The sequence below is a fragment of the Coregonus lavaretus genome (genome assembly GCF_964263955.1).
Source record: "Coregonus lavaretus genome assembly, chromosome: 7".
NCBI lineage: Eukaryota > Metazoa > Chordata > Actinopteri > Salmoniformes > Salmonidae > Coregonus > Coregonus lavaretus.
The window spans coordinates 20,373,265-20,398,171 of record NC_139994.1 but is presented as its reverse complement, the minus strand read 5'-3'; the positions used below and the strand labels follow the sequence as shown (position 1 = coordinate 20,398,171).

Sequence of the window (24,907 nt, the reverse complement as noted above, 5' to 3'; positions counted from 1 at the left end):
CAGAAACAAAGACATTTCTTCTGAAACTCGTCAGTCAATTCTTGTTCTGAGAAATGAAGGCTATTCCATGCGAGAAATTGCCAAGAAACTGAAGATCTCGTACAACGCGATGTACTACTCCCTTCACAGCGCAAACTGTCTCTAACCAGAATAGAAAGAGGAGTGGGAGGCCCCGGTGCACAACTGAGCAAGAGGACAAATACATTAGAGTGTCTAGTTTGAGAAACAGACGCCTCGAAGGTCTTCAACTGGCAGCTTCATTCAATAGTACCCGCAAAACACCAGTCTCAACGTCAACAGTGAAGAGGCGACTCTGGGATGCTGACCTTCTAGGTAGAGTTGCAAAGAAAAAGCCATATCTCAGACTGGCCAATAAAAATAAGAGATGGGCAAAAGAACACAGACACTGGACAGAGGAAGATTGGAAAAAAGTGTTTTGGACAGACGAATCTAAGTTTGAGGTGTTCGGATCACAAAGAAGAACATTTGTGAGACGCAGGCCAAATGAAAAGATGCTGGAGGAGTGCTTGATGCCATCTGTCAAGCATGGTGGAGGCAATGTGATGGTCTGGGGTGCTTTGGTGGCGGTAAAGTGGGAGATTTGTACAGGGTAAAAGGGATCTTGAAGAAGGACGGCGATCACTCCATTTTGCATGCCATGCCATACCCTGTGGACAGCGCTTGATTGGAGCCAATTTCCTCCTACAACAGCACAATGACCCAAAGCACAGCTCCAAACTATGCAATAACTATTTAGGGAAGAAGCAGTCAGCTGGTATTCTGTCTATAATGGACTGGCCAGCACAGTCACCGGATCTCAACCCTATTGAGCTGTTGTGGGAGCAGCTTGACTGTATGGTACGTAAGAAGTGCCCATCAAGCCAATCCAACTTGTGGGAGGTGCTTCAGGAAGCATGGAATGAAATCTCTTCAGATTACCTCAACAAATTGACAACTAGAATGCCAAAGGTCTGCAAGGCTGTAATTGCTGCAAATGGAGGATTCTTTGAAGAAAGCAAAGTTTGAAGGACACAATTATTATTTCTATTAAAAATAATTATTTCTAACCTTGTCAATGACTACATTTCCCATGCATTTGGCTATATTTCCTATTCAAACTCATTTCATGTATGTTTTCATGGAAAACAAGGACATTTCTAAGTGACCGCAAACTTTTGAACGGTAGTGTATGTAAAGAAGGGTAATATGCAAGACACAACCAAGATATTGTAAAACACCAACTGTCCAAATACCTGTCAAGTTGGTAGAGGAATCATTTCTCTTCTTTTTACTGGGAGGTTCCTCCTGGAATTATTATCAAGTTTAAGTTAATTATGCAATTTATATCAGAATACATACATAGGAATGTGTATCAGCAATTCATTTTGCATATTTATTTACAAAATGGACAATGGGCCAGTAGGTAGCCTAGCGGTTAGAGCGTTTTGGCCAGCAATTGAAAGGACACTGGTTCGAACACCCGAGCAGACAAGGTTAAACATATGTCGATGTGCCCTTGAGCAAGGCACTTAACCCTAATTTGCTCCAGTGGCGCCGTACTACTATGGCTGACCCTGTAAAACAACACATTTCCCTGCACCTATCCAGTGTATTTTACGATAAAACATCTTATTTTTTCAGGGGTGAACTATAATATGCGACATCACATATTAAGTGTCATATTTCCACACCTGCTAGTCAAAGACCAGTCACAACAGCAGTTGAAGTGCTACAAATCTCTTTATAAGTGGAAAACAAGCACAGAAGCTATTCATTGGCAACGACTGCTACTTGTTTTTTAAACCACAAAATTAAATCATCCTCTTTTGGCAACAAACACCCATTTACAACTTGCTACATTTTGAAGCTCAATTTGATCAACTATGCCTTGACTAGAATCTATACATCTATGGAATCTTTACATTTTTGACAATCACTCACAGCAATATGCCACAGGGACCAGACTGAGGAGAATATCTACATATGAACTAAAATCCAAACCAACTCACCTGCTTCTCCTCATCGGTCTCCTCTTCCTTCTCTTTGTCCTCCTCCACTGGTGGCTTCTCTGGTTTCTCCTGGTACTTCTCTGTGTATTTTAGCAAGAGGCTGTTTCCCAGCCGGGACCCCAGGAACAGATACCCAGGCTCCATGGTCATCATCTGGGGGGACGAGGGACAGAGTTAGAGGAGGAGAAGAGACGGGGGGTAAAGGAGGAGAAGAGACAGGGGGAAGATGAGGAGAAGAGACAGGGGGTGAGAGCAGGAGAAGAGACAGGGGGTGAGAGGTGGGTAAGAGACAGGGGTGAGATGAGAAGAGACAGGGGTGAGAGGTGGGTAAAAGACAGAGGTGAGATGAGAAGAGACAGGGGTGAGAGGTGGGTAAGAGACAGGGGTGAGATGAGAAGAGACAGGGGTGAGATGAGAAGAGACAGGGGTGAGAGGTGGGTAAAAGACAGAGGTGAGATGAGAAGAGACAGGGGTGAGAGGTGGGTAAGAGACAGGGGTGAGATGAGAAGAGACAGGGGTGAGAGGTGGGTAAGAGACAGGGGTGAGAGGTGGGGAACCTCTATGCTTCCACAGCTCCTCCATGACCAGTTCTCTCTTGGCCAACTGCTGGCAGCAGACTGAGAATATCCCTGCACTGCTCTATTCACAGCTGAGTGCGTTTGTGTGTAAACCAGCCCTTCTATGCCAACAACTATCTCTCTCTGATGCGCTCTTTCTCTCTCTCTCTCTTCCCCCTCTCTCTCTCTCCACATGAGTTTGCGCATAATGCAGTAAACTGTCAAGGGCTGCGGTCAGCACATTATCAGTGTGTGTGTGTGGAGATGTAATGCGTCAGGAACAGCAGCTGTCCATGAGACTTTCCCCTGGGGTGCCAGAGGCCTGTGTCAGCACACTGTCCTCACAGTAAACTCATTGTGCCACACACATCTAATGTATCCTACTTACACATGTGGTGAGGACGCTGGCAGCAGCCTTGTCAAAGTGGAAGGCTCGGACACTTCTCATGCCATCAGTGATCAGGGTCAACACATAGCTGAGGAGAGAGGACAGGCACACAGTCAAAGCATGACTCTTACAAGGTCATGACTAAATACAATGCCATTCTAGCTGTAGCTACACAATGCAGTTATTGCTACTATGCCACACCAATTTGAGAGCACAACAAATCAAGCAGTTACGGCAAATAAATATACACTGAACAAAAATATAAAACGCAACATGTAAAGTGTTGCTCCCATGTTTCATGAGCTGAAATAACAGATCCCCGAAATGTTCCATACGCACAAAAAACTGTTTTCATCCATTAGTAAACATTTCTCCTTTGGCAAGATAATCCATCCAACTGACAGGTGTGGCGTATCAAGAAGCTGATTAAACAGCATGATCATTACACAGGTGCACCTTGTGCTGGGGACAATAAAAGGCCACTCCAATTAGGGGAGGGGTGGTAGGGTTAGGGGAAAATAATAAAGGAAAATATAATTTACAAAGGTATGTATGTATGCATGTATGTATATATATATATATTAATTTTTTTACAAAAACATACAGTGAGGGGAAAAAAGTATTTGATCCCCTGCAGATTTTGTACGTTTGCCCACTGACAAAGAAATTATCAGTCTATAATTTTAATGGTAGGTTTATTTGAACAGTGAGAAACAGAATAACAACAAAAAAATCCAGAAAAATGCATGTCAAAAATGTTATAAATTGATTTGCATTTTAACGAGGGAAATTTGTATTTGACCCCCTCTCAATCAGAAAGATTTCTGGCTCCCAGGTGTCTTTTATACAGGTAACGAGCTGAGATTAGAAGCACACTCTTAAAGGGAGTGCTCCTAATCTCATCTTGTTACCTGTATAAAAGACACCTGTCCACAGAAGCAATCAATCAATCAGATTCCAAACTCTCCACCATGGCCAAGACCAAAGAGCTCTCCAAGGATGTTAGGGACAAGATTGTAGACCTACACAAGGCTGGAATGGGCTACAAGACCATCGCCAAGCAGCTTGGTGAGAAGGTGACAACAGTTGGTGCGATTATTCACAAATGGAAGAAACACAAAATAACTGTCAATCTCCCTCGGCCTGGGGCTCCATGCAAGATCTCACCTCGTGGAGTTGCAATGATCATGAGAACGGTGAGGAATCAGCCCAGAACTACACGGGAGGATCTTGTCAATGATCTCAAGGCAGCTGGGACCATAGTCACCAAGAAAACAATTGGTAACACACTACGCCGTGAAGGACTGAAATCCTGCAGTGCCCGCAAGGTCCCCCTGCTCAAGAAAGCACATATACAGGGCCGTCTGAAGTTTGCCAATGAACATCTGAATGATTCAGAGGAGAACTGGGTGAAAGTGTTGTGGTCAGATGAGACCAAAATCGAGCTCTTTGGCATCAACTCAACTCGCCGTGTTTGGAGGAAGAGGAATGCTGCCTATGACCCCAAAAACACCATCCCCACCGTCAAACATGGAGGTGGAAACATTATGCTTTGGGGGTGTTTTTCTGCTAAGGGGACAGGACAACTTCACCGCATCAAAGGAACGATGGACGGATCGTGTCGTGGATGGGTATTCCAGCATGACAATGACCCAAAACACACGGCCAAGGCAACAAAGGAGTGGCTCAAGAAGAAGCACATTAAGGTCCTGGAGTGGCCTAGCCAGTCTCCAGACCTTAATCCCATAGAAAATATGTGGAGGGAGCTGAAGGTTCGAGTTGCCAAACGTCAGCCTCGAAACCTTAATGACTTGGAGAAGATCTGCAAAGAGGAGTCGGACAAAATCCCTCCTGAGATGTGTGCAAACCTGGTGGCCAACTACAAGAAACGTCTGACCCCTGTGATTGCCAACAAGGGTTTTTCCACCAAGTACTAAGTCATGTTTTGCAGAGGGGTCAAATACTTATTTCCCTCATTAAAATGCAAATCAATTTATAACATTTTTGACATGAGTTTTTCTGGATTCTTTTGTTGTTATTCTGTCTCTCACTGTTCAAATAAACCTACCATTTAAAATTATAGACTGATCATGTCTTTGTCAGTGGGCAAACGTACAAAATCAGCAGGGGATCAAATACTTTTTTACCTCACTGTATATGGGGGATTGGAAATGATGCAGACAATTACATTGATGGAAGCTACAATCTATCTGCAGCTTTAAACTGATCTACCCCCTAAAAAATACAAAATAAAAAGCCACTCGAAAATGTGCAGTTTTGTCACACAACACAATGCCACAGATGACTTAAGTTGAGGGAGAGTGCAATTGGCATGCTGACTGCAGAAATGTCCACCAGAACTGTTGCCAGAGAATTGAATGTTCATTTCTCTACCATAAGCCATCACTGTTGTTTTAGAGAATTTGGCAGTACGTCCAACCGGCCGCTCAACCGCAGACCACGTGTATGGCGTCGTGTGGGCGAGCGGCTTGCCGATGTCAACGTTGTGAACAGATTGCCCCATGGTGGCGGTGGGGTTATGGTATGGGCAGGCATAAACTATGGACAACGAACACAATGGCAATTTGAATGCACAGAGATACTGTGACGAGATCCTGAGGCCCATTGTCATGCCATTCATCCGCCGCCATCACCTCATGTTTCAGAATGATAATGCACGGCCCCACGTCGCAAGGATCTGTACACAATTCCTGGAAGCTGAAATTGTCCCAGTTCTTCCATGGCCTGCATACTCACCAGACATGTTACCCATTGAGCATGTTTGGGATGCTCTGGATCGACGTGTACGACAGCGTGTTCCAGTTCCCGCCAATATCCAGCAACTTCGCTCTGTCATTGAAGAGGAGTAGGACAACATTCCACAGGCCACAATCAACAGCCTGATCAACTCTATTCGAAGGAGATGTGTCGCACTGCATGAGGTGAATGGTGGTCACACCAGATACTGACTGGTTTTCTGATTCACGACCCTACCTTTTTTTGAAGGCATCTGTGACCAACAGATGCATATCTGTATTCCCAGTCATGTGAAATCCATAGATTAGGGCCTAATGAATGTATTTAAATTGACTGATTTCCTTATATCAACTGCAACTCAGTAAAATCTTTGAAATTGTTGCATGTTGCGTTTATATTTTTGTTCATAGCTAATAAATTCCATCACAACTGTTATGTGCTCTACTCACATCTCTCCTCCCTTTAGAGAGATGACCATCTTGTCAGAGCCGATGAAGGTGGACTGGGAACAATCTAGTGTGATCTTCACCTCCTCCTGTATACCTGAAACACCAACACACACGGTTTATCAGCCTTATTAGAATATATAAAGGCTCTTACATGCTTACAACACTTTATAAAGCTTTATAAATTATCTCCAGGTATATTGCAGCTTACGTGTTACCAAATTACTTTCCTAGGCATGGTATAAATGTTTTTATATAATAAAATAATAATAATAAGCAATAATAGTTGCTTTCTATATGCATAGTGAGCTTGAGAACAATGATGTATGTGAACTATTGTCCTCAGTCAGTACTTACGTAGGGGGAAGGCGGTGGTCCCAGTGGTCTGTGTGTTGAGTGACACTCCATATGGAGGAACACTCTGGTTGAGGTATAAAAGGGAGTTGACAGCAAACACCACCACACCACCTAGAAACACAACGGGAATAAATTCACATTGAGTCATGATATGATCATACAAGTCTCTTCATTTGTAACTCAGAATATAAGAACCCATAAATGTAGTGAGTGATTACCAATTGGCTTGGGCACAGGCATGACCTGTGTGCAATCAAAGGGCAGGTTGCTGAGGGACCAGATGACAGGGTGAACCTTCTGCATGATGTTGAGAGAGATGGCTACGATACTGCAGGTGTCCTGTCTCACTGCTACACGCCTGGAGGAGGAGGACATGGTCAGACTAGAGTTGCACACCACAATATTACCAGTCATAAACAGGTCTGAACCAGACATGGCTAAGTTCCTAGCCTTCTTCATGTTAACTCGTCAGCAGACTTTTGTTTAGGGGGGCGGTCTCCTTAAGACAGACAGGAGGAACAGAGGAGGACAGGTGCCGATGTGGTGTACTGACCCAGGCCACGTCTGGTTGGGCTCATACAGGATGAGCAGTGTGGGTTCATAGTATCCGTGGAGGAACTTCATATCGACAATGTTCAGAAGCTTCTCATCCAGCTCACGGACATCGATGATGTAGCTGGGAAGAAAGCTGGACTTGGGCCTGTATCGGTGGTAAAATAAAACACGAGTCAAGAATAACTGTTACTACAACTCAAGAGTGCATTGCTATAGGTCTCCTAAATATCACTACGAGGTGCTATGGATTCTAGGACTCTCTGGAAAAACTGTGGCAAATGTTACTGAGTGGTCTATCCTAACTAAATAAATCAAATGATGAAATGAAATATGTCTACATACCCTTCCACTACTCCCTCCTGTTCGTCAGTAAGCGTGTCCTTTCTGAATGGCAGCACCACCAGCTGGGTGCCATACACCAGCATCACAGCACAGCGGTTCTCTGGGTCCACACGGACCATGGGGATGTGCAGGTTCTGGACAAACCCATCCTGGAGATACAACAATTATGGAATAAGATACAACTTTTTCCATATATGGTCATCTTGGTAGTAATTTGTCTTTGAATGTTTTTCAAGCACAGTTAATTTCCTCTTACCCTCAGCTCTGGCTCCTCAAAGAAGTGAAGCGAGAGAGTCTTCAGATCATGTGTTCCTGGATCATACTCCACCACGGACAGCTGGAGTAAACAAAACCAAGACATAGTAAACAGCAGTCAGATACATTTTCAAGGACAGATTGCTTGCACCCACTACACATAGCTACTGCTACATCATAATTGATAACATTTAAAGAATAGAGTAGGCTAAAGTAACCTGGAATATGAACGCTGTGAGTTTAGGATTAGTAAAACAATCAATCTAGACGTCTCAGGTACCTTAGCATCTTTGAAGCTGAGCAGGAGAGCATCTCTGTTGGCTCCTACTAGCTGAACAGAGGCCATGGACATGACGTTACCGAACAGGGAGAAACAAGCCACCTGCTCAAGCTTCTCCTTACGACTCTTGACATCTGCAGAGGACAAGGAAAATATCAAGAACGTGTCAAAGAAGAAATCAGATGTCAGAGATGGTCTGTAATGTTGGCACGTGCATGTCTGAGGAAGGCTGACAACATAATAATAGCATACAGTGAGGTTCACTAGTCTCTCTACACAGACAGGTTGCCTCCTACAATGTTCCAACATAGTGGAACATAGCATAGTGTTGTTGCCCTAGGTCTGGGTTTTCCACCATACTAGCTGCTCTTTCACCAGAACGTTGCTAGATCACAAGGCAGTTTTGGACATACCTGGTGATTTGTCTGTCTTTGAAGCATTCTGAAATATGAAGAGAAAGATGTAAATTACTGTAAACTGGATGTCATGAGGGAAAAAACATAATATTCCCCACACAAGGTAGCTAACATTTATTTATCTTCGTTTATCTGATTGTACTTTTGATCAGTGACTGAGGAACGAAAGATGAACATAGCTAAAAGCTACTTTACCTCCACATCGTGAATGATCCTGTAGACGTAAAGCTGAGATGTTCCAGCGACGACCAGGTTCTTCTCCTCGTTGGAGATGAAGTTGCAGTAGACAGAAAACTCGATGGCGGTGGGGGAGTGGGCTTGGCGGTACACGGCATACATCCTGCAAGCAGCACGCCCTCAGCACCTTAACGTTACAGCAGTTATTAGCTACATATTAATCTGAATACACATTATACTAGAAGACACGCCTATGGATATTGCACCAGTAACGTTACTACTTAGCTAGAATAAAGAACAAAGTTAGCTAATACTTTGCACACTGTGGCTAAACATATTGGTGTCAGGTTTGAATACAATCCAGGCACAGTGTGGCTAGCTGGTCAGTGATGATTGAGCTGGCTCGCCTTTCTGCTACTTGGCTCGTTGCGGGACGAACTTCACGAAGCAAGTCTACTAGTTGCTGTTAGTTTATTTGGGAGAATACTAGCTATAGTATTTTTCAATTTAGTTGGGTAGATAGCTAGCGAGTTTTAAAATAACGTAGGTTAGCTAGCTAGTTGGCATAGCCGTTTGGCTCGCTTGCTAATGGTCCACTAGCGTCGGTTAGCTGGATAGCATGCTAACGTTACGTTAGATAGCGAGCTTAGCTTCAAGCAGGTGTTCAATCTTATCACATAAACCTACCTATTATGAACAAGCTACGATAGTTTCCAGTTTGGGTCTTGCCTTTCTCACTTTTATTACAGCATAATTGATATTCAGTTCATAAAAATAATTGTGTGGTGAAGCAATTGACTTCAATAGCAAAAGCTATTCTTTTCATTCAAACATTTCCCAGACTGCCATTCGACTCACATGCGCAGCTAAACTGAATTCGGCAAGAAACAGCAACCAATTAACAATAGTTCCTATCTTCATAGAAAAATGTGTGTACACAAAAATAAATAAAAGACAGGACAAGAGTTTACTTTAACATAAATCTTAAATTAAAAAGCCACCTTTTTACCCAAAGTAAATTTTAAGGATTTTTGTATTTATCCCTCAGATGGAACACCAGAAATATAAAACTAAGGCAACATGATAAGTAAAGTCAATGTTTTGCTCTGCAAGACACATTACCAATTAATTAAGCAATAAGGCCAGAGGGGGTGTGGTATATGGCCAATATACCACGGCTAAGGGCTGTTCTTACGCACAACGCAACAGAGTGCTAGGACACAGCCCTTAGCCGTGGTATATTGGCCATATATCAAACCCGAGGTGCGTTATTGCTATTATAAACTGGTTACCAACATAATTAGAGCTGTACAAATAAATGTTGTCATACCCATGCTACACAGTCTGATATACCACAGCTTTCAGCAAATCAGCATTCAGGGATCAGACAACCCAGATTATAAATGCATTTATACAATGGGTGGGTCTAATCCTGAATGCTGATTGGTTAAAACCGCATTCCAGCATTTCACAGGTAAAATTCCATGTAATACCATTGGAGGTGCGTTATGTGTTTCATTGATTATAAAGATCAAACTATACGGTTTGAGTCGAGAATATTGCATTTAGCTAATTCATGATTGAATTGCACTGTGAATGAACGCTTTGCAATCGTATTATTGGTATGGATAACAATGAGTATTTGTAATCATTATACTGTCGAAGAAGGCTATATTGTTGTCTCATAAATAAACAGCAGCGGCGTAAACAAGTTAGAAAAACTAAATTAAGATGCATGATTAAAGAAACACAATGCACAGTATATTTCTAATAGAATTCCCATGAATCCTCTTCCCAATAGGGAAAAATTTAAAAACACTAGGCCGAAACAGAGTTGGTGCTTTTTTGAATATCAATCATCTCCCACTCCTTCCTTCCCTCAGCGGTGAATCTTCTGACATGTGATGAGATACTCAGGGTAGGCCTGTGTGTCGTTGAAGATAACAAACAGAGAGGGGTTGGCCGTCTTATCTGCCACGCTGTCGTATCTGAGGGGTATCTCAGTAGTCTCCTTCAGAGGAGCAGTCTTCATGGAGTGACTGCCCTGAGTGAAGTCCCCAGTAAGCACCTTGGTCACAAACACAAACTTGTGTCCGTCTGCGTTGGGGGGAGAATACTGATCCTGGACGGACAGGGCCGAGTTCACAGCAAAGTAAACCCCCTGACCATACACAGTGGCTGCAGAGAGAAACCACAACAAGAGACCAAATTATTACTGAAAGAGATACAATAGGCCAAATTAGTACAAAGTAGAACCCTTGACAGTACACAATGGCTGCAGAGAGACCAGGATATACAAGAGAGGCCACATTAATGTCTACATGAAAATAATGTTAAAATGAAATAAAAAAAGCTGATTAAAAAACCCCAATAATAATTAGAAAGGCCTTACCATTCTTTCCACAGAAGCTTCTGTTGAAGCCATGAACACAGATCTCTTTCACGCTGGTCTCGCTTGTACCGTGGTACAGAGTCCGCTCCACTTCTGGGTCAGTGGCACTCTGATATATACTAGCCTTCTTCAGTCTGTACTGGTTGTACAGGAGCCTATTCATCAGTTTCTCAATCTGGGAAATGAGATTAACAGAGGAATGGCTTCTGACATCACTGATACAATACAAAGTTAATGGTTAGTTGCTGTTGATAGATACTACATACTTTAATGATTCTGATTCTGTTGTGGTACTCCTGAATGGAGTCATAGAAGTCTTTCACAACATCCTGGAACTCATCCGAGTCCTCGTTCACTCTGGACATTTCAGGCAGGTTGGACAGTAGACTGTAGTCCTCATCTGAAAAACAGAGAAACATATTGTAGCAATTTAAGTGCAATATAGCATGAAGGAAAACAGTGCAACATTAAATAGCTTTGTTAATAAGACAACGCGGATATTGCATCAGTAATTAAATAGCATCTCACGAATGTAATTCTTACCAAATAAATAAATAACATAAGAATAAGCTCACATACAGTATTTGCAAAGTTCTCTTTACCTTGTATATCTGAGTACACATCTTCTGAGCTCAGCATCTTCCTGGAGATGGTTACTGACTTCCCAGAGGCCACGTTGTACTCCTGCATCTTCTCAAAGTTGATGATGTGCGGTTGGTTGTTGAGCAGGATGTCAATCTTTTTCTGCCTCATCTTCCAGGCGTTCTCCATAAACACTGTCGCCTCTGGAGCGTACGGGGTCTTCGTCCCTGACGACGCCGGGTCGTGCCACACCCATTGCACCATCCGCAGGATGTCAGCGTCTGACATCGTCGTGGAGATCCTCCTCAGCAACAGCTTCATGTCCGGCATCGCCCCGGTAACAAAGTCTTTGAACCCGGAGAGGATTGCCGTGGTTCCCTGGATGGTGACCTCCACGGCGTGTTTCCTCTTGATGAGGTCCAGACACCTCCTGATTGGTGGGCACCAACATTGAAAATTCCATATGATATTGTTTAATATTGATATGAGCAAGGCATATTTTAATATAGGTATATTCTTCCTGTTAACCTACACTATTCTATAAAAAGCATACATGACTGTTCCTGCAGGCACAAAACAGATCTTCTCACAGGCTCTTAAAGGTACCATACTTAATTGCCTGCTGATGGGCCATCAACTGTGGATGGGCTTCCCATTGTATTTACATTTACATTTTAGTCATTTAGCAGACGCTCTTATCCAGAGCGACTTACAGTTAGTGAGTGCATACATTTTTTCATACTGGCCCCCCGTGGGAAATCGAACCCACAACCCTGGTTAGGTAGGTTTATACCATCAGAACACACCTGGCCCAATGGGCAAACTGCAAGCAGTTGTCTGGACTGTTTTCTACGAACCAATATGATATTGAATAGAAAAAATGCAACTGACATCGATATGGATTTTCCATCACTATAAAAAAGACAGTGTACATACAGACACACACGTACCTGTGGTACTGAGACAGGTTCCTCAGGCTGCGGTGCTCTAGCTTCTCCTCATGCCGTCTCAGGGTGACCTTCTTGTTCAGGGCAATGTCCACTCTGATCAGATCACAGCTATAGCCAGCGAACACAAAGATTGTTGCCGTGTTGGCTGACTGGATGGCGTCCTGCAGAGACACCTGGACAGCCTGATCGAGGTGGGAGCCAGCAGTAGGGAGGGAAGCGGTAGCCATGGCACCACTATCATGCCGAGTCATCTTCGTCATCATATTGGACAGCTCCAGAACCTTCTGCAGCTCCTCCTCCTCGGTCAGGGACCTCTTTGTGGTTTCCATGGAGTACTGGATGGCCAGGGACATCTGGGCCTCCTCCTCCAGGTTAGAAGAGAGTTGCGTTGCCAGAGGAGCAAGAGCACCCTCATCATCACTACCCCCTCCATCCACTAGCGGCTGTGGAGCCTCCTCCTCCACGTCAGTGCTGTCTCTGTCTGGGTTGTGGTCAGTGCTGAGGGCCATGGGTTCCCCGGCCGTAGACAGATCCTCCTCAATGTCAGTGGTTCTGGTCAGACTAGAGAGGCCAGAGTCCACCATCTCATCTATGGCTGAGATTAGCCTCTTTGCCTCCTCTATAAGACCTGGGATCAGTACATACGTTTTCAGTGATTGCAAAACAACAATGCCAATAGAATAACTCCCTTCTCTGAAGATTATTCTGCCCACTGTGCTTCCATGTGCTCTTCAGGGTCTAGGCTGGGTTACTGTACAAGTTGTGACAAATTATGTAAAAATAGTTTTACAAATACATTTGATTGATATGAGAATAGTGAGATGAAAGTGTGTACCTATGTCTGGAGCTGAGAAGTCGTTGGAAGTCTGGTTAGTGTGAGTCAGAACTGATGTGGAGGCCTGTAAGGAACCATCTGAGGACCTTCTCTGGAAGCTCTGATGGGACATCATATTCCACGCAGCCTCAAAGATGTCCTGTAGGGAGAGGACAAAGCTAGAATACACCAGAGACGTACTGTATATAGACACACAGAATATATATACACACATCTGACAGAGGAGGCTGGTGGGAGGAGCTATAGGAGGATGGGCTCATTGTAATGGCTGGAATGCAATCAATGGAACGGTGTCAACCATGTGGTTTCATACGCTTGATACCGTTCCGTGAATTCCATTCCAGCCATTACAATGAGCCGGTCCTCATATAGCTCCTCCCACCAGCCTCCTACAATCTCTGAAATACACCATAGGCTTAACCATGCTTATCCCAATCAAAATGACAGCATGCAGCAAACAATGTAGAGGAACAAGTTCATGGCACAGAAAACAAATCGCTGCCATTATACATCTTCAGTGGGGGAAAAAAGTATTTAGTCAGCCACCAATTGTGCAAGTTCTCCCACTTAAAAAGATGAGAGAGGCCTGTAATTTTCATCATAGGTACATGTCAACTATGACAGACAAAATGAGATTTTTTTTCTCCAGAAAATCACATTGTAGGATTTTTTATGAATTTATTTGCAAATTATGGTGGAAAATAAGTATTTGGTCAATAACAAAAGTTTCTCAATACTTTGTTATATACCCTTTGTTGGCAATGACACAGGTCAAACGTTTTCTGTAAGTCTTCACAAGGTTTTCACACACTGTTGCTGGTATTTTGGCCCATTCCTCCATGCAGATCTCCTCTAGAGCAGTGATGTTTTGGGGCTGTCGCTGGGCAACACGGACTTTCAACTCCCTCCAAAGATTTTCTATGGGGTTGAGATCTGGAGACTGGCTAGGCCACTCCAGGACCTTGAAATGCTTCTTACGAAGCCACTCCTTCGTTGCCCGGGCGGTGTGTTTGGGATCATTGTCATGCTGAAAGACCCAGCCACATTTCATCTTCAATGCCCTTGCTGATGGAAGGAGGTTTTCACTCAAAATCTCACGATACATGGCCCCATTCATTCTTTCCTTTACACGGATCAGTCGTCCTGGTCCCTTTGCAGAAAATCAGCCCCAAAGCATGACGTTTCCACCCCCATGCTTCACAGTAGGTATGGTGTTCTTTGGATGCAACTCAGCATTCTTTGTCCTCCAAACACGACGAGTTGAGATTTTACCAAAAAGTTCTATTTTGGTTTCATCTGACCATATGACATTCTCCCAATCCTCTTCTGGATCATCCAAATGCACTCTAGCAAACTTCAGACGGGCCTGGACATGTACTGGCTTAAGCAAGGGGACACGTCTGGCACTGCAGGATTTGAGTCCCTGGCGGCGTAGTGTGTTACTGATGGTAAGCTTTGTTACTTTGGTCCCAGCTCTCTGCAGGTCATTCACTAGGTCCCCCCGTGTGGTTCTGGAATTTTTGCTCACCGTTCTTGTGATCATTTTGACCCCACGGGGTGAGATCTTGCGTGGAGCCCCAGATCGAGGGAGATTATCAGTGGTCTTGTATGTCTTCCATTTCCTAATAATTGCTCCCACAGTTGATTTCTTCAAACCAAGCTGCTTACCTATTGCAGATTCAGTCTTCCCAGCCTGGTGCAGGTCTACAATTGTGTTTCTGGTGTCCTTTGACAGCTCTTTGGTCTTGGCCATAGTGGAGTTTGGAGTGTGACTGTTTGAGGTTGTGGACAGGTGTCTTTTATACTGATAACAAGTTCAAACAGGTGCCATTAATACAGGTAACGAGTGGAGGACAGAGGAGCCTCTTAAAGAAGAAGTTACAGGTCTGTGAGAGCCAGAAATCTTGCTTGTTTGTAGGTGACCAAATACTTATTTTCCACCATAATTTGCAAATAAATTCATTAAAAATCCTACAATGTGATTTTCTGGATTTCTTTTTCTCAATTTGTCTGTCATAGTTGACGTGTACCTATTATGAAAATTACAGGCCTCTCTCACCTTTTTAAGTGGGAGAACTTGCACAATTGGTGGCTGACTAAATACTTTTTTCCCCCACTGTATGTGTAGATGTTTATCATTTGGCTACTTCATTTGCAAGTGAATTAGTAATGGTAGTAAATGCAGCGATAATACAGTCTATATTAATATGGTCATCATTGGGCCAACTACCTCGTTCTCCAGGGGTTCCCAGTGCACCTTCTCCATGTTGATGTAGACCTGGAACTTGGCCTGCATCTCCCTGAGGATGCTGGTCCCCTCTCCCTCCTGGATGAGGAACCGCGCCACGCCCGGTTCGTTCACTGTGATGGTTCTGGTCACGATGGACGACACCACGCCCCTCAGAACCTCATCGGCCATTTGACACGCCCCTGCGTTGCCGTGGATCTACCAATCATAGACATGACGAGTATGAAACAGTGTATAAGACCATTATTCACAAAGACATTGGATACCCTTTTCACACTAGCGTGCCAACCTCAACCGTATTGGCTCAGATATTTTATTTTCACATTGTCCACTCCAGCACGTGTAACCAGGCCAACCCAGTACAGCTCAGCTTGACTCGGTAGTGTGAAAAGGGTATGAGAGAATTACAGCATATACTGTGAATTAATTTCTATAATGGAATGACATGTTTTTATGATATTTCTAAAAAGGTAAAACACTTACTTTGAGTCCACAGACGTCATGTGCGTCCAGAGGGAAGATGGACACCTGGTCCATATCTGCCAGTAGCTGGTGACAGTGTGTCTGGATGTACTTCAACATGCCTGGCTCCATAGAGATGATAGCCTCCCTTTCAATGGGTGTACTGAGGAACTCTACTATCTTAGCCTGCTTCTCCTCCTCCAACCCTCTCAGAGTCAGGACATCTATCTGTCCCCTCTCTGACACCTTAGCAGAGCAGAGACCCAGAGACTGGAGGAAGCCAGTCCACTCCTGGGCGTACAGCATACACTCATACTCTCTGTCCACGGGGATACTGAAGTCAGACAGCAGGGTCTTCAGCAAGCTACAAGCCTGGCTCACCAAGCTGAAAGACAGAGACGTTACCACGACGTCACAGTCCGACACTGTATACATGGACGGCAGCCCCTTGTCCTTCAACGTCTGCAGCAGCTTGTCTTTCACTTCCTGTTTGGCCAGGAAGTGGGCCTTCTCTGGGTCAAAGGTGAGATGAGCCTGGGCCACGCCCCTGAGGAACTCCAACACAGAGTTCTTCAGCTGCTCCAGCCCCAGCCGGTCAGACCCGGCCATGTGGACCCCGTCCTCCCTGATCTGGACGCTACAAGCTGGGTGGGCCAGCTGAAGGCTCTGGGGCAGGGGACTGAGCTTGAGCAGTGCGAGTTTCACTGGGTCAGGGACGGAGATGTGGCTAGACAGGGGCTCTGGGGTCGACGTTAGGTCCTCCATGCCTCCCTGGGCTGCTGCTGCCTGGGACACAGGGGTGGACAGAAGGGGGACCAGGGGCTCAGAGTTAACCTGATGGGAGGACTGAGAATGATCACTGGTACTGGCTGCAGGGAGAGAACCAGTATGTGATTGACCACCACTGTCTGTCTGCAGTGTGTTCGTTGCGCTACTATTGGATGTTCCATTCAGAGAGGTCAGTGGTGAGGTCAGGGGTGAGGTCAGAGGTGAGGAGGAGCTGTCCTCTGATTGGAGGAAGGAGAAGTAAGGCCTGACCATCAGATCCGTCTCCTCAAGCTTGTGTGATTGTTTAAGGACACGTTCCACTGCTGTTAGATGCAATAACAAGGAAGGGAATAAAACGCATTCAACAGCTAGATAGAACTTGCATGCTTTAGAGCCATCAAATTCAAATCTGGATCTCGAAGCCAGTTCCAGTGCTTTCCCCCCCCCCATACATTCTTCCCTTCTTATCAGGGACTGATTTAGACCTGGGATACCAGGTGGGTGCAATTCATTATCAGGTAGAACAGAAAACCAGCAGTACTTCAGACCCTCAAGGAAGGATTTGAATACCCCTGCTTTATAGCTTTTATGTTGCATTAACATACAACATCTAACAACAATATGACTTTAAACGGATACAACAGCTACAACGGAATTGCTTGTATACAAATGTACGAAGTCCTTTTTTTCTACAGTAGAAAACATAACTTACATTCAAACAGACATTCGCCATTATATAAGTCTATGTTCAAAACTTACAGTCAAAGTCCAGGAAGGAGACCCTGGCAACCCCCTCTGACATCATGGTGACTTCCTTAACTCCACCAGCCCGTTGGCTCTCCATGTACAGATTCAGCATGTCTGCTGTGATGCTGGGGTGCAGGTTCTCCACTAAGATGGAGTCAGTCTGATCTATCTGTTCCAGAACGATCTGTGCTCCATCCAGAGGCTTCTTAGAGATCTTTGTGTAAAGCTTCTGGAAGTCTGTGCATGCAAAATAAGGAAGAATACACACATTAACTATACTGTATGCAAAAGCATAGCCACTTAAAATACATTCGCAATTATATTATTTGCCAAATCATTTCAACTACTTAAAATCTCTGGTTTAGTTGATACTTAACTTTTATCCAAAGTTCAAACTTCCTAAAAAGGTTTTTAAAGAGATACTTCAGGACATTGGAAATGAGGTCCTTTATCAAGATGAACTTGTTACCATTTTTATGCCTCTGTGGAATGTATGAAGGAAGTTAGAAGTAGTTCTGCGAGCCAATGCTAACTAGCGTTAGCAAAATGACTGGAGGTCTATGGGTATCTGCTCCAGATACCCATAGCCTTCCAGTCATTATGCTAACGCTAGTTAGCAATTGCACTAGCGCTAGTTAGCAACTTTCTTCAAAACCCACGCAAAGACATACAAAAAGGTATCCATGAGTTCATCTGACTCCTGAAGTATCCCTTTAATGGTGAAACAGCCCATGGTGAAATTACGGGGATGCCAGGGGGGGCTCAACTCCTCTGAATGATTTTCCTTTGTACTTCCTCATTTTCGCCATTCGTTTGCCATACGTCCTTGATAAACATAGCTTTTTTCAATGCATTAGATTTATAATTGGATTATCATAGTTTGCTTTTGTCAGTCAGCGCTCATTGCTTTGTTTTTCAGGTGCACCAGGGTACTGGTGCTCTCCCTGCCAAGAAGTAGCAGACCATTTATTTAGCTTTATTATTTTCTATCAAAATGTGTTTTCTTTCCTGGTTCAGCTGATGATTGTCGACAATATCACTAGATAATTAGCCTACACTTAGTCACCAATGTACATCCAATCCATTCAACAAGTAGACTATACACTAATGACAGTAGGCCTATAGTTGACTCTATTGGTTAGAAGCATTCGATTTTGCAATGGCGTAAGCCTACATCATTTTGGATTTGTATGCCCATGAGAACTGTTTTCACGGCAAAACATAATGAAATGTTACATAGGCATAGTTACACTTATAGTGCATTTTCCGAGATCTCCAAGTTCCATACATGGTTTAAGGTCAATGTTTTAATTCAATTGTTAAATGCTTACTAGAACAAATAACACTGTCAAATGTCATTCATGTAAGGAAAGAAAGGTAGTGTTTTATGTCACACAATCTGTGAAGACTCCAAGCATTAACTCATTAATTATGGACAACCCATGAACGAGGGTGTAAAACATGTTTTGATTCAAATCATGTATTATATTGAATGTAGGCTACCTATTCTGCGTGTGTTCAGGTGTTTAAAATAGCCTTGCTGAGAGGGTAGTCTACCGGCAGTGGTGTAGACCTAGTGGAGCGCCGTTTACCCACCCTTTTCAAAATAATGCATTGAAAGTATAGGGAACTAAACTTTTCACCACGACCGGCAACCAGTTTACCCACCTACTTTTTAAAAACACTACATCATTGGCTACCAGTAGGCCTATTGTCATGGTAATACCCATTGTAGCCTAGTCTAGTAAGTTGACTGTGTGTTAGGGTGAGCATCCCGTTTTGCCCGGGACAGTTTCAGCCCATTTCAGGTGTCCCGACTTTTCAGGCTACAAAAAAAAAAACTATATTTGTCAGCAAGACGCATCAATTAATGTCGGCCTAATCAATGGTAATCGCTGAATGTCATTAGGCACACTTTTTGGGGTTTTGTAACAGATGTCTATTTCCATTTATCAAATGCCCCGAGTATACAGTGGGGAAAAAAAGTATTTAGTCAGCCACCAATTGTGCAAGTTCTCCCACTTAAAAAGATGAGAGGCCTGTAATGTTCATCATAGGTACACGTCAACTATGACAGACAAAATGAGAAAAGAAAATCCAGAAAATCACATTGTAGGATTTTTAATGAATTTATTTGCAAATTATGGTGGAAAATAAGTATTTGGTCACCTACAAACAAGCAAGATTTCTGGCTCTCACAGACCTGTAACTTCTTCTTTAAGAGGCTCCTCTGTCCTCCACTCGTTACCTGTATTAATGGCACCTGTTTGAACTTGTTATCAGTATAAAAGACACCTGTCCACAACCTCAAACAGTCACACTCCAAACTCCACTATGGCCAAGACCAAAGAGCTGTCAAAGGACACCAGAAACACAATTGTAGACCTGCACCAGGCTGGGAAGACTGAATCTGCAATAGGTAAGCAGCTTGGTTTGAAGAAATCAACTGTGGGAGCAATTATTAGGAAATGGAAGACATACAAGACCACTGATAATCTCCCTCGATCTGGGGCTCCACGCAAGATCTCACCCCGTGGGGTCAAAATGATCACAAGAACTCCAGATCTCAACCCCATAGAAAATCTTTGGAGGGAGTTGAAAGTCCGTGTTGCCCAGCGACAGCCCCAAAACATCACTGCTCTAGAGGAGATCTGCATGGAGGAATGGGCCAAAATACCAGCAACAGTGTGTGAAAACCTTGTGAAGACTTACAGAAAACGTTTGACCTGTGTCATTGCCAACAAAGGGTATATAACAAAGTATTGAGAAATTGTCACACCCTGGTGCTGGGACTCTTTATTGTTGATCCAGGGTGTGTGCAGTCTATGTGTTTATGTTCTATGTTGGGTGTCTAGGTTGTTGTTTTCTAGGTTTGTTCAATGACTCCCAATCGGAGGTAACGAGTGTCAGCTGTCGGCTCGTTATCTCTGATTGGGAGCCATATTTATTTCTGTATGTTTTCCTGTGGGGTTTGTGGGTTTTTGTTTCCTGGTTACATGTTCCGTATGTCAGTGTTTTGTAACTTGAGAACTTCACGTATCGTCTTTTGTTTTGTTTTCGTGAGTACGTTTATTAATAAATCATGTTCACTCGCAACGCTGCGCTTTGGTCCGCTTCTTCATATGTAGACGATCGTGACAGAAAAACCCACCACAAGAGGACCAAGCGGCGTAACAAGCGGCAACAGGACCTACCTACGCAGGATTTATGGGAGCCTCCTAAGGACTTTTGGACATGGGAGGAGATACGGGCTGGAAAGGGTCCTTGGGCACAACCGGAGGAGTACCACCGCCCTCGTGAAGAGCTGGAGGCAGCTGCAGCCGAGAGGAGGTGGTATGAGGAGGCAGCGCGGAGTCGAGGCTGGAAGCCCGTGGTTACTCCCCAAAAATTTCTTGGGGGGGGGCTAAAAGGGAGTGTGGCGAAGTCAGGTAGGAGACCTGCGCCTACTCCCTGGACTGACCGTGGAGAGCGGGAGTACGGGCAGACACCATGTTACGCAGTAGAGCGCATGGTGTCTCCTGTACGCAGGCATAGCCCGGTGCGGTACATTCCAGCTCCTCGTATCGGCCGGGCTAGATTGAGTGTTGAGCCGGATGTCATGAGGCCGGCCCCACGCAGCAGGCCACCAGTGCGTCTCCTCGGGCCGGCTTACATGGCACCAGCCCTACGTATGGTTTCCCCGGTTCGCCTACATAGCCCGGTGCGGGTTATTCCTCCTTCCCGTACTGGTCGGGCGACGGGGAGCATACAACCAGGTAGGGTTGGGCAGGCTCAGTGCTCAAGGGAGCCAGTACGCCTGCACGGTCCGGTATTTCCGGCGCCACCTCCCCGCACCAGCCCAGTACCACCAGTGCCTACACCACGCACCGAGCCTCCTGTGTGTTCCCAGAGTCCTGTGCGTCCTGTTGCTGCTCCCCGCACTAGCCCTGAGATGCGTGTCCTCAGCCCGGGACCACCAGTTCCGGCACCACGCACTAGGACTTATGTGCGTCCCCAGGGTCCTGCATGCCCTGTTGCTGCTCCCCGCACTAGCCCTGAGATGCGTGTCCTCAGCCCGGGACCACCAGTTCCGGCACCACGCACTAGGACTTATGTGCGTCCCCAGGGTCCTGCATGCCCTGTTGCTTCTCCCCGCACTAGCCCTGAGATGCGTGTTCTCAGCCCGGTACCTCCAGTTCCGGCACCACGCATCAGGCCTACGGTGCGCCTCAGACGGCCAGAGTCTGCCGTCTGCCCAACGGCGCCTGAACTGCCCGTCTGCCCAACGGCGCCTGAACTGCCCGTCTGCCCAACGGCGCCTGAACTGCCCGTCTGCCCAACGCCGTCTGAACTGTCCGTCTGCCAAGCGCTGCATAAGCCGCCCGTCTGCCATGAGCCTTCAGAGCCGTCCGCCAGACCGGAGCCGCGAGAGCCTTCCGCCAGACAGGATCAGCCAGAGCCTTCCGCCAGACAGGATCAGCCAGAGCCTTCCGCCAGACAGGATCAGCCAGAGCCTTCCGCCAGACAGGATCAGCCAGAGCCTTCCGCCAGACAGGATCAGCCAGAGCCTTCCGCCAGACAGGATCAGCCAGAGCCGTCCAGCCGGGATCCGCCAGAGCCGTCCAGCCGGGATCCGCCAGAGCCGTCCAGCCGGGATCCGCCAGAGCCGTCCAGCCGGGATCCGCCAGAGCCGTCCAGCCGGGATCCGCCAGAGCCGACCAGCCAGGATTCGCCATTCAGCCTGGTACTGCCCCTTAGTCCGGTACTGCCCCTTAGTCCGGTACTGCCCCTTAGTCCGGTGCTGCCCCTTAGTCCGGTGCTGCCCCTTAGTCCGGTGCTGCCTCTTAGTCAGGTGCTGCCCCTTAAACCGGTGGGGGTCATTTGGAGGAGGCTACATAAGCGGGAAGTGACTATGGTGGGGTGGTGGTCTAGGCCGGAGCCAGAACCGCCACCGAGGAGGTATGCCCGCCCAGCCCTCCCCTGTTTGGGGGTTTTGAGGCGCGGTCGCAGTCCGCGCCTTTAGGGGGGGGTACTGTCACACCCTGGTGCTGGGACTCTTTATTGTTGATCCAGGGTGTGTGCAGTCTATGTGTTTATGTTCTATGTTGGGTGTCTAGGTTGTTGTTTTCTAGGTTTGTTCAATGACTCCCAATCGGAGGTAACGAGTGTCAGCTGTCGGCTCGTTATCTCTGATTGGGAGCCATATTTATTTCTGTATGTTTTCCTGTGGGGTTTGTGGGTTTTTGTTTCCTGGTTACATGTTCCGTATGTCAGTGTTTTGTAACTTGAGAACTTCACGTATCGTCTTTTGTTTTGTTTTCGTGAGTACGTTTATTAATAAATCATGTTCACTCGCAACGCTGCGCTTTGGTCCGCTTCTTCATATGTAGACGATCGTGACAGAAATGTTGTTATTGACCAAATACTTATTTTCCACCATAATTTGCAAATAGATTCATTAAAAATCCTACAATGTGATTTTATGGAAAAATTTGTCTGTCATAGTTGCCGTGTACCTATGATGAACATTACAGGCCTCTCATCTTTTTAAGCGGGAGAACTTGCACAATTGGTGGCTGACTAAATACTTTTTTTCCCCCACTGTACATGCAGTTTGGATGCTGGAATTATTTTGGAGTGGACGAACATGCCTACTTTTTGAAGTGATTTGTTTGACAATCAGATGAAAATATGACTTGTTGTGTTCATGCCACATTAAAAGGTAATACATTTTTACCATTTCAATTATGTCTTTATTATTAGGCCTATGAAATAATTGAGTTTGTGCACTCAATACAGAGACCCCCTAAATGTCATGGTGTAAATTGAACTCTGCATGTCTGTTTGCCATTTTACAACAACAAAGAAGTTACTGCAAACAACAAACACTGCCTTTTCCCCTCTGATGTCATTGCACACGCGATAGAAGAGCACAATATGTACTGCAATGTTTTGACCATGCTGCGCAATGTTCCTCAGCACGCCACCAAAAACAAGGGTGGTGGGGCGGCCAGTGGCGCTGTTTCCCCCTACTGTGGATTCCATCTTTAAACTTAAACTTGATAGGAAAACCCCAAACCTTTATTGAAGGCCTGATGGAAGTGTACTAGGACCAGGTCCCTGCCAGGTGAGGGGTACAGAGTGTAATCGTCCATGTCCATCCCCATCATGTTCTCTACATACAGCTCCACCAGCTCCTGACTGGTGGTTGGGTTAACCCCCCGCAGCAACAGTCTCCATGGATCCTTACACGCAGGCTTCCTCACGGTCAACTCAGCATTGTGCAGGACATGGGGTCCTTTAGACAGTACCCTTGCTGCAACTGTCAATCAAACACAGACATAATCAGCATGCTATGGGATGGCAATGGATTAATTGTTTTTTTGGTACAATATTATCATTAATTTGTGGACCACAGGAATACTAGCGGTCACTAAGACATGAGCATATGGGGATCCAGATAAATAATTAATCACAAGATGTTGTATAGGTACATAAAGTAAAACTTATTGGCCTTCGACATTATATCAGATCACAAGAAATACACAGACTGAATCCATTCTTACCCTCTGCCTCTTCAAACAGCAGTAAGGCCCGGCTCCCTTCCAGCTCCACAGACACCAGACTGCCTCCTCCAGAACGACGCTTGTTCTCAAAGTACAAATATAGCAGCTCATCCTCCACCTCCTCAGGTACTCCCAGCACCTCAACTGTCCGGGTCTCTTGGCTTTCAACAGACATCCTGACATACAGTACAGCACATGCATAATCAATGGGACTGATTGACAATCTTTACAACTTTTATGTTGGCTTTATAAAGGTGACTAGTATAGACTACTGTATTGTAAAGTACAAGGTGAAAGTAAGTATCATTGCCAACACGCCAAGGTAGTGGGTTCGATCGTCGGGACCACCCATACACAAAAATGTATGCACGCATGACTGTAAGTCGCTTTGGATAAAAGCGTCTGCTAAATGGCATATTATATTATTATTAACACAGACAGGGCCTAGTATGGGCACACCTGTCACAAAATATGTCCTATTTGGCTGAAAAAGTAGGGTTAAGATATTGACCCTAAACACAAATAAATCGCTGAATATAATAACATGTGGGGGATTTTTAATACATTAGTTCTCGTTTTCGAAGAAATAGAAACCATCTTCGATGTGCAACAACGCAAGCAGCACTGAAGGCAAATGACACAATTGCATAATAAAAATGAAAAATAACTCTCGCTGGGTAGAAATATAAACTAGTCCTATTAGTTGTTGTGTGAAAAAAGCTTTAAAAAACAGTTTGTCGGGAAAACTTACCTAGAACACAAGCATTTTCAGATCATGACGCACCAAAATGTTTTCTCAGGCGACTTCCTGGTTGTTCGTCATGTTACCAGGTGGTGGC

General features: G+C 45.1%; 2 protein-coding genes across 2 annotated transcripts in view; both read right to left on the bottom strand.

Annotated features, from left to right (window-relative positions):
• LOC311132369 (cleavage and polyadenylation specificity factor subunit 1) overlaps window positions 1-9,383 on the bottom strand; it is a 24,789-nt gene extending 15,406 nt beyond the window's left edge. Inside the window, exons 1-13 of the mRNA XM_084165624.1 lie at window positions 9,227-9,383; window positions 8,558-8,726; window positions 8,360-8,387; window positions 7,947-8,080; window positions 7,668-7,748; window positions 7,412-7,560; window positions 7,068-7,214; window positions 6,733-6,872; window positions 6,515-6,625; window positions 6,161-6,254; window positions 2,955-3,042; window positions 2,010-2,162; window positions 1,254-1,305 (exon numbers count right to left, since the gene is read on the bottom strand). Of these exons, the coding sequence (XP_084021750.1) occupies window positions 1,254-1,305; window positions 2,010-2,162; window positions 2,955-3,042; window positions 6,161-6,254; window positions 6,515-6,625; window positions 6,733-6,872; window positions 7,068-7,214; window positions 7,412-7,560; window positions 7,668-7,748; window positions 7,947-8,080; window positions 8,360-8,387; window positions 8,558-8,701 (1,321 nt within the window). The 5' untranslated portion in view covers window positions 8,702-8,726; window positions 9,227-9,383. The remainder of the gene's footprint in view (window positions 1-1,253; window positions 1,306-2,009; window positions 2,163-2,954; window positions 3,043-6,160; window positions 6,255-6,514; window positions 6,626-6,732; window positions 6,873-7,067; window positions 7,215-7,411; window positions 7,561-7,667; window positions 7,749-7,946; window positions 8,081-8,359; window positions 8,388-8,557; window positions 8,727-9,226) is intronic.
• On the bottom strand, window positions 9,257-24,907 carry LOC311132370 (protein mono-ADP-ribosyltransferase PARP10-like). Its single transcript, XM_084165625.1, has 12 exons — window positions 24,820-24,907; window positions 24,069-24,244; window positions 23,582-23,824; window positions 17,536-17,760; window positions 16,030-17,099; window positions 15,529-15,744; window positions 13,299-13,437; window positions 12,464-13,091; window positions 11,534-11,943; window positions 11,198-11,331; window positions 10,932-11,106; window positions 9,257-10,717 (listed from the first exon to the last, which is right to left on the bottom strand). Exons 2-12 carry the CDS (start codon window positions 24,241-24,243, stop codon window positions 10,419-10,421), a joined length of 3,714 nt encoding a protein of 1,237 aa, XP_084021751.1. The 5' UTR covers window position 24,244; window positions 24,820-24,907; the 3' UTR covers window positions 9,257-10,418.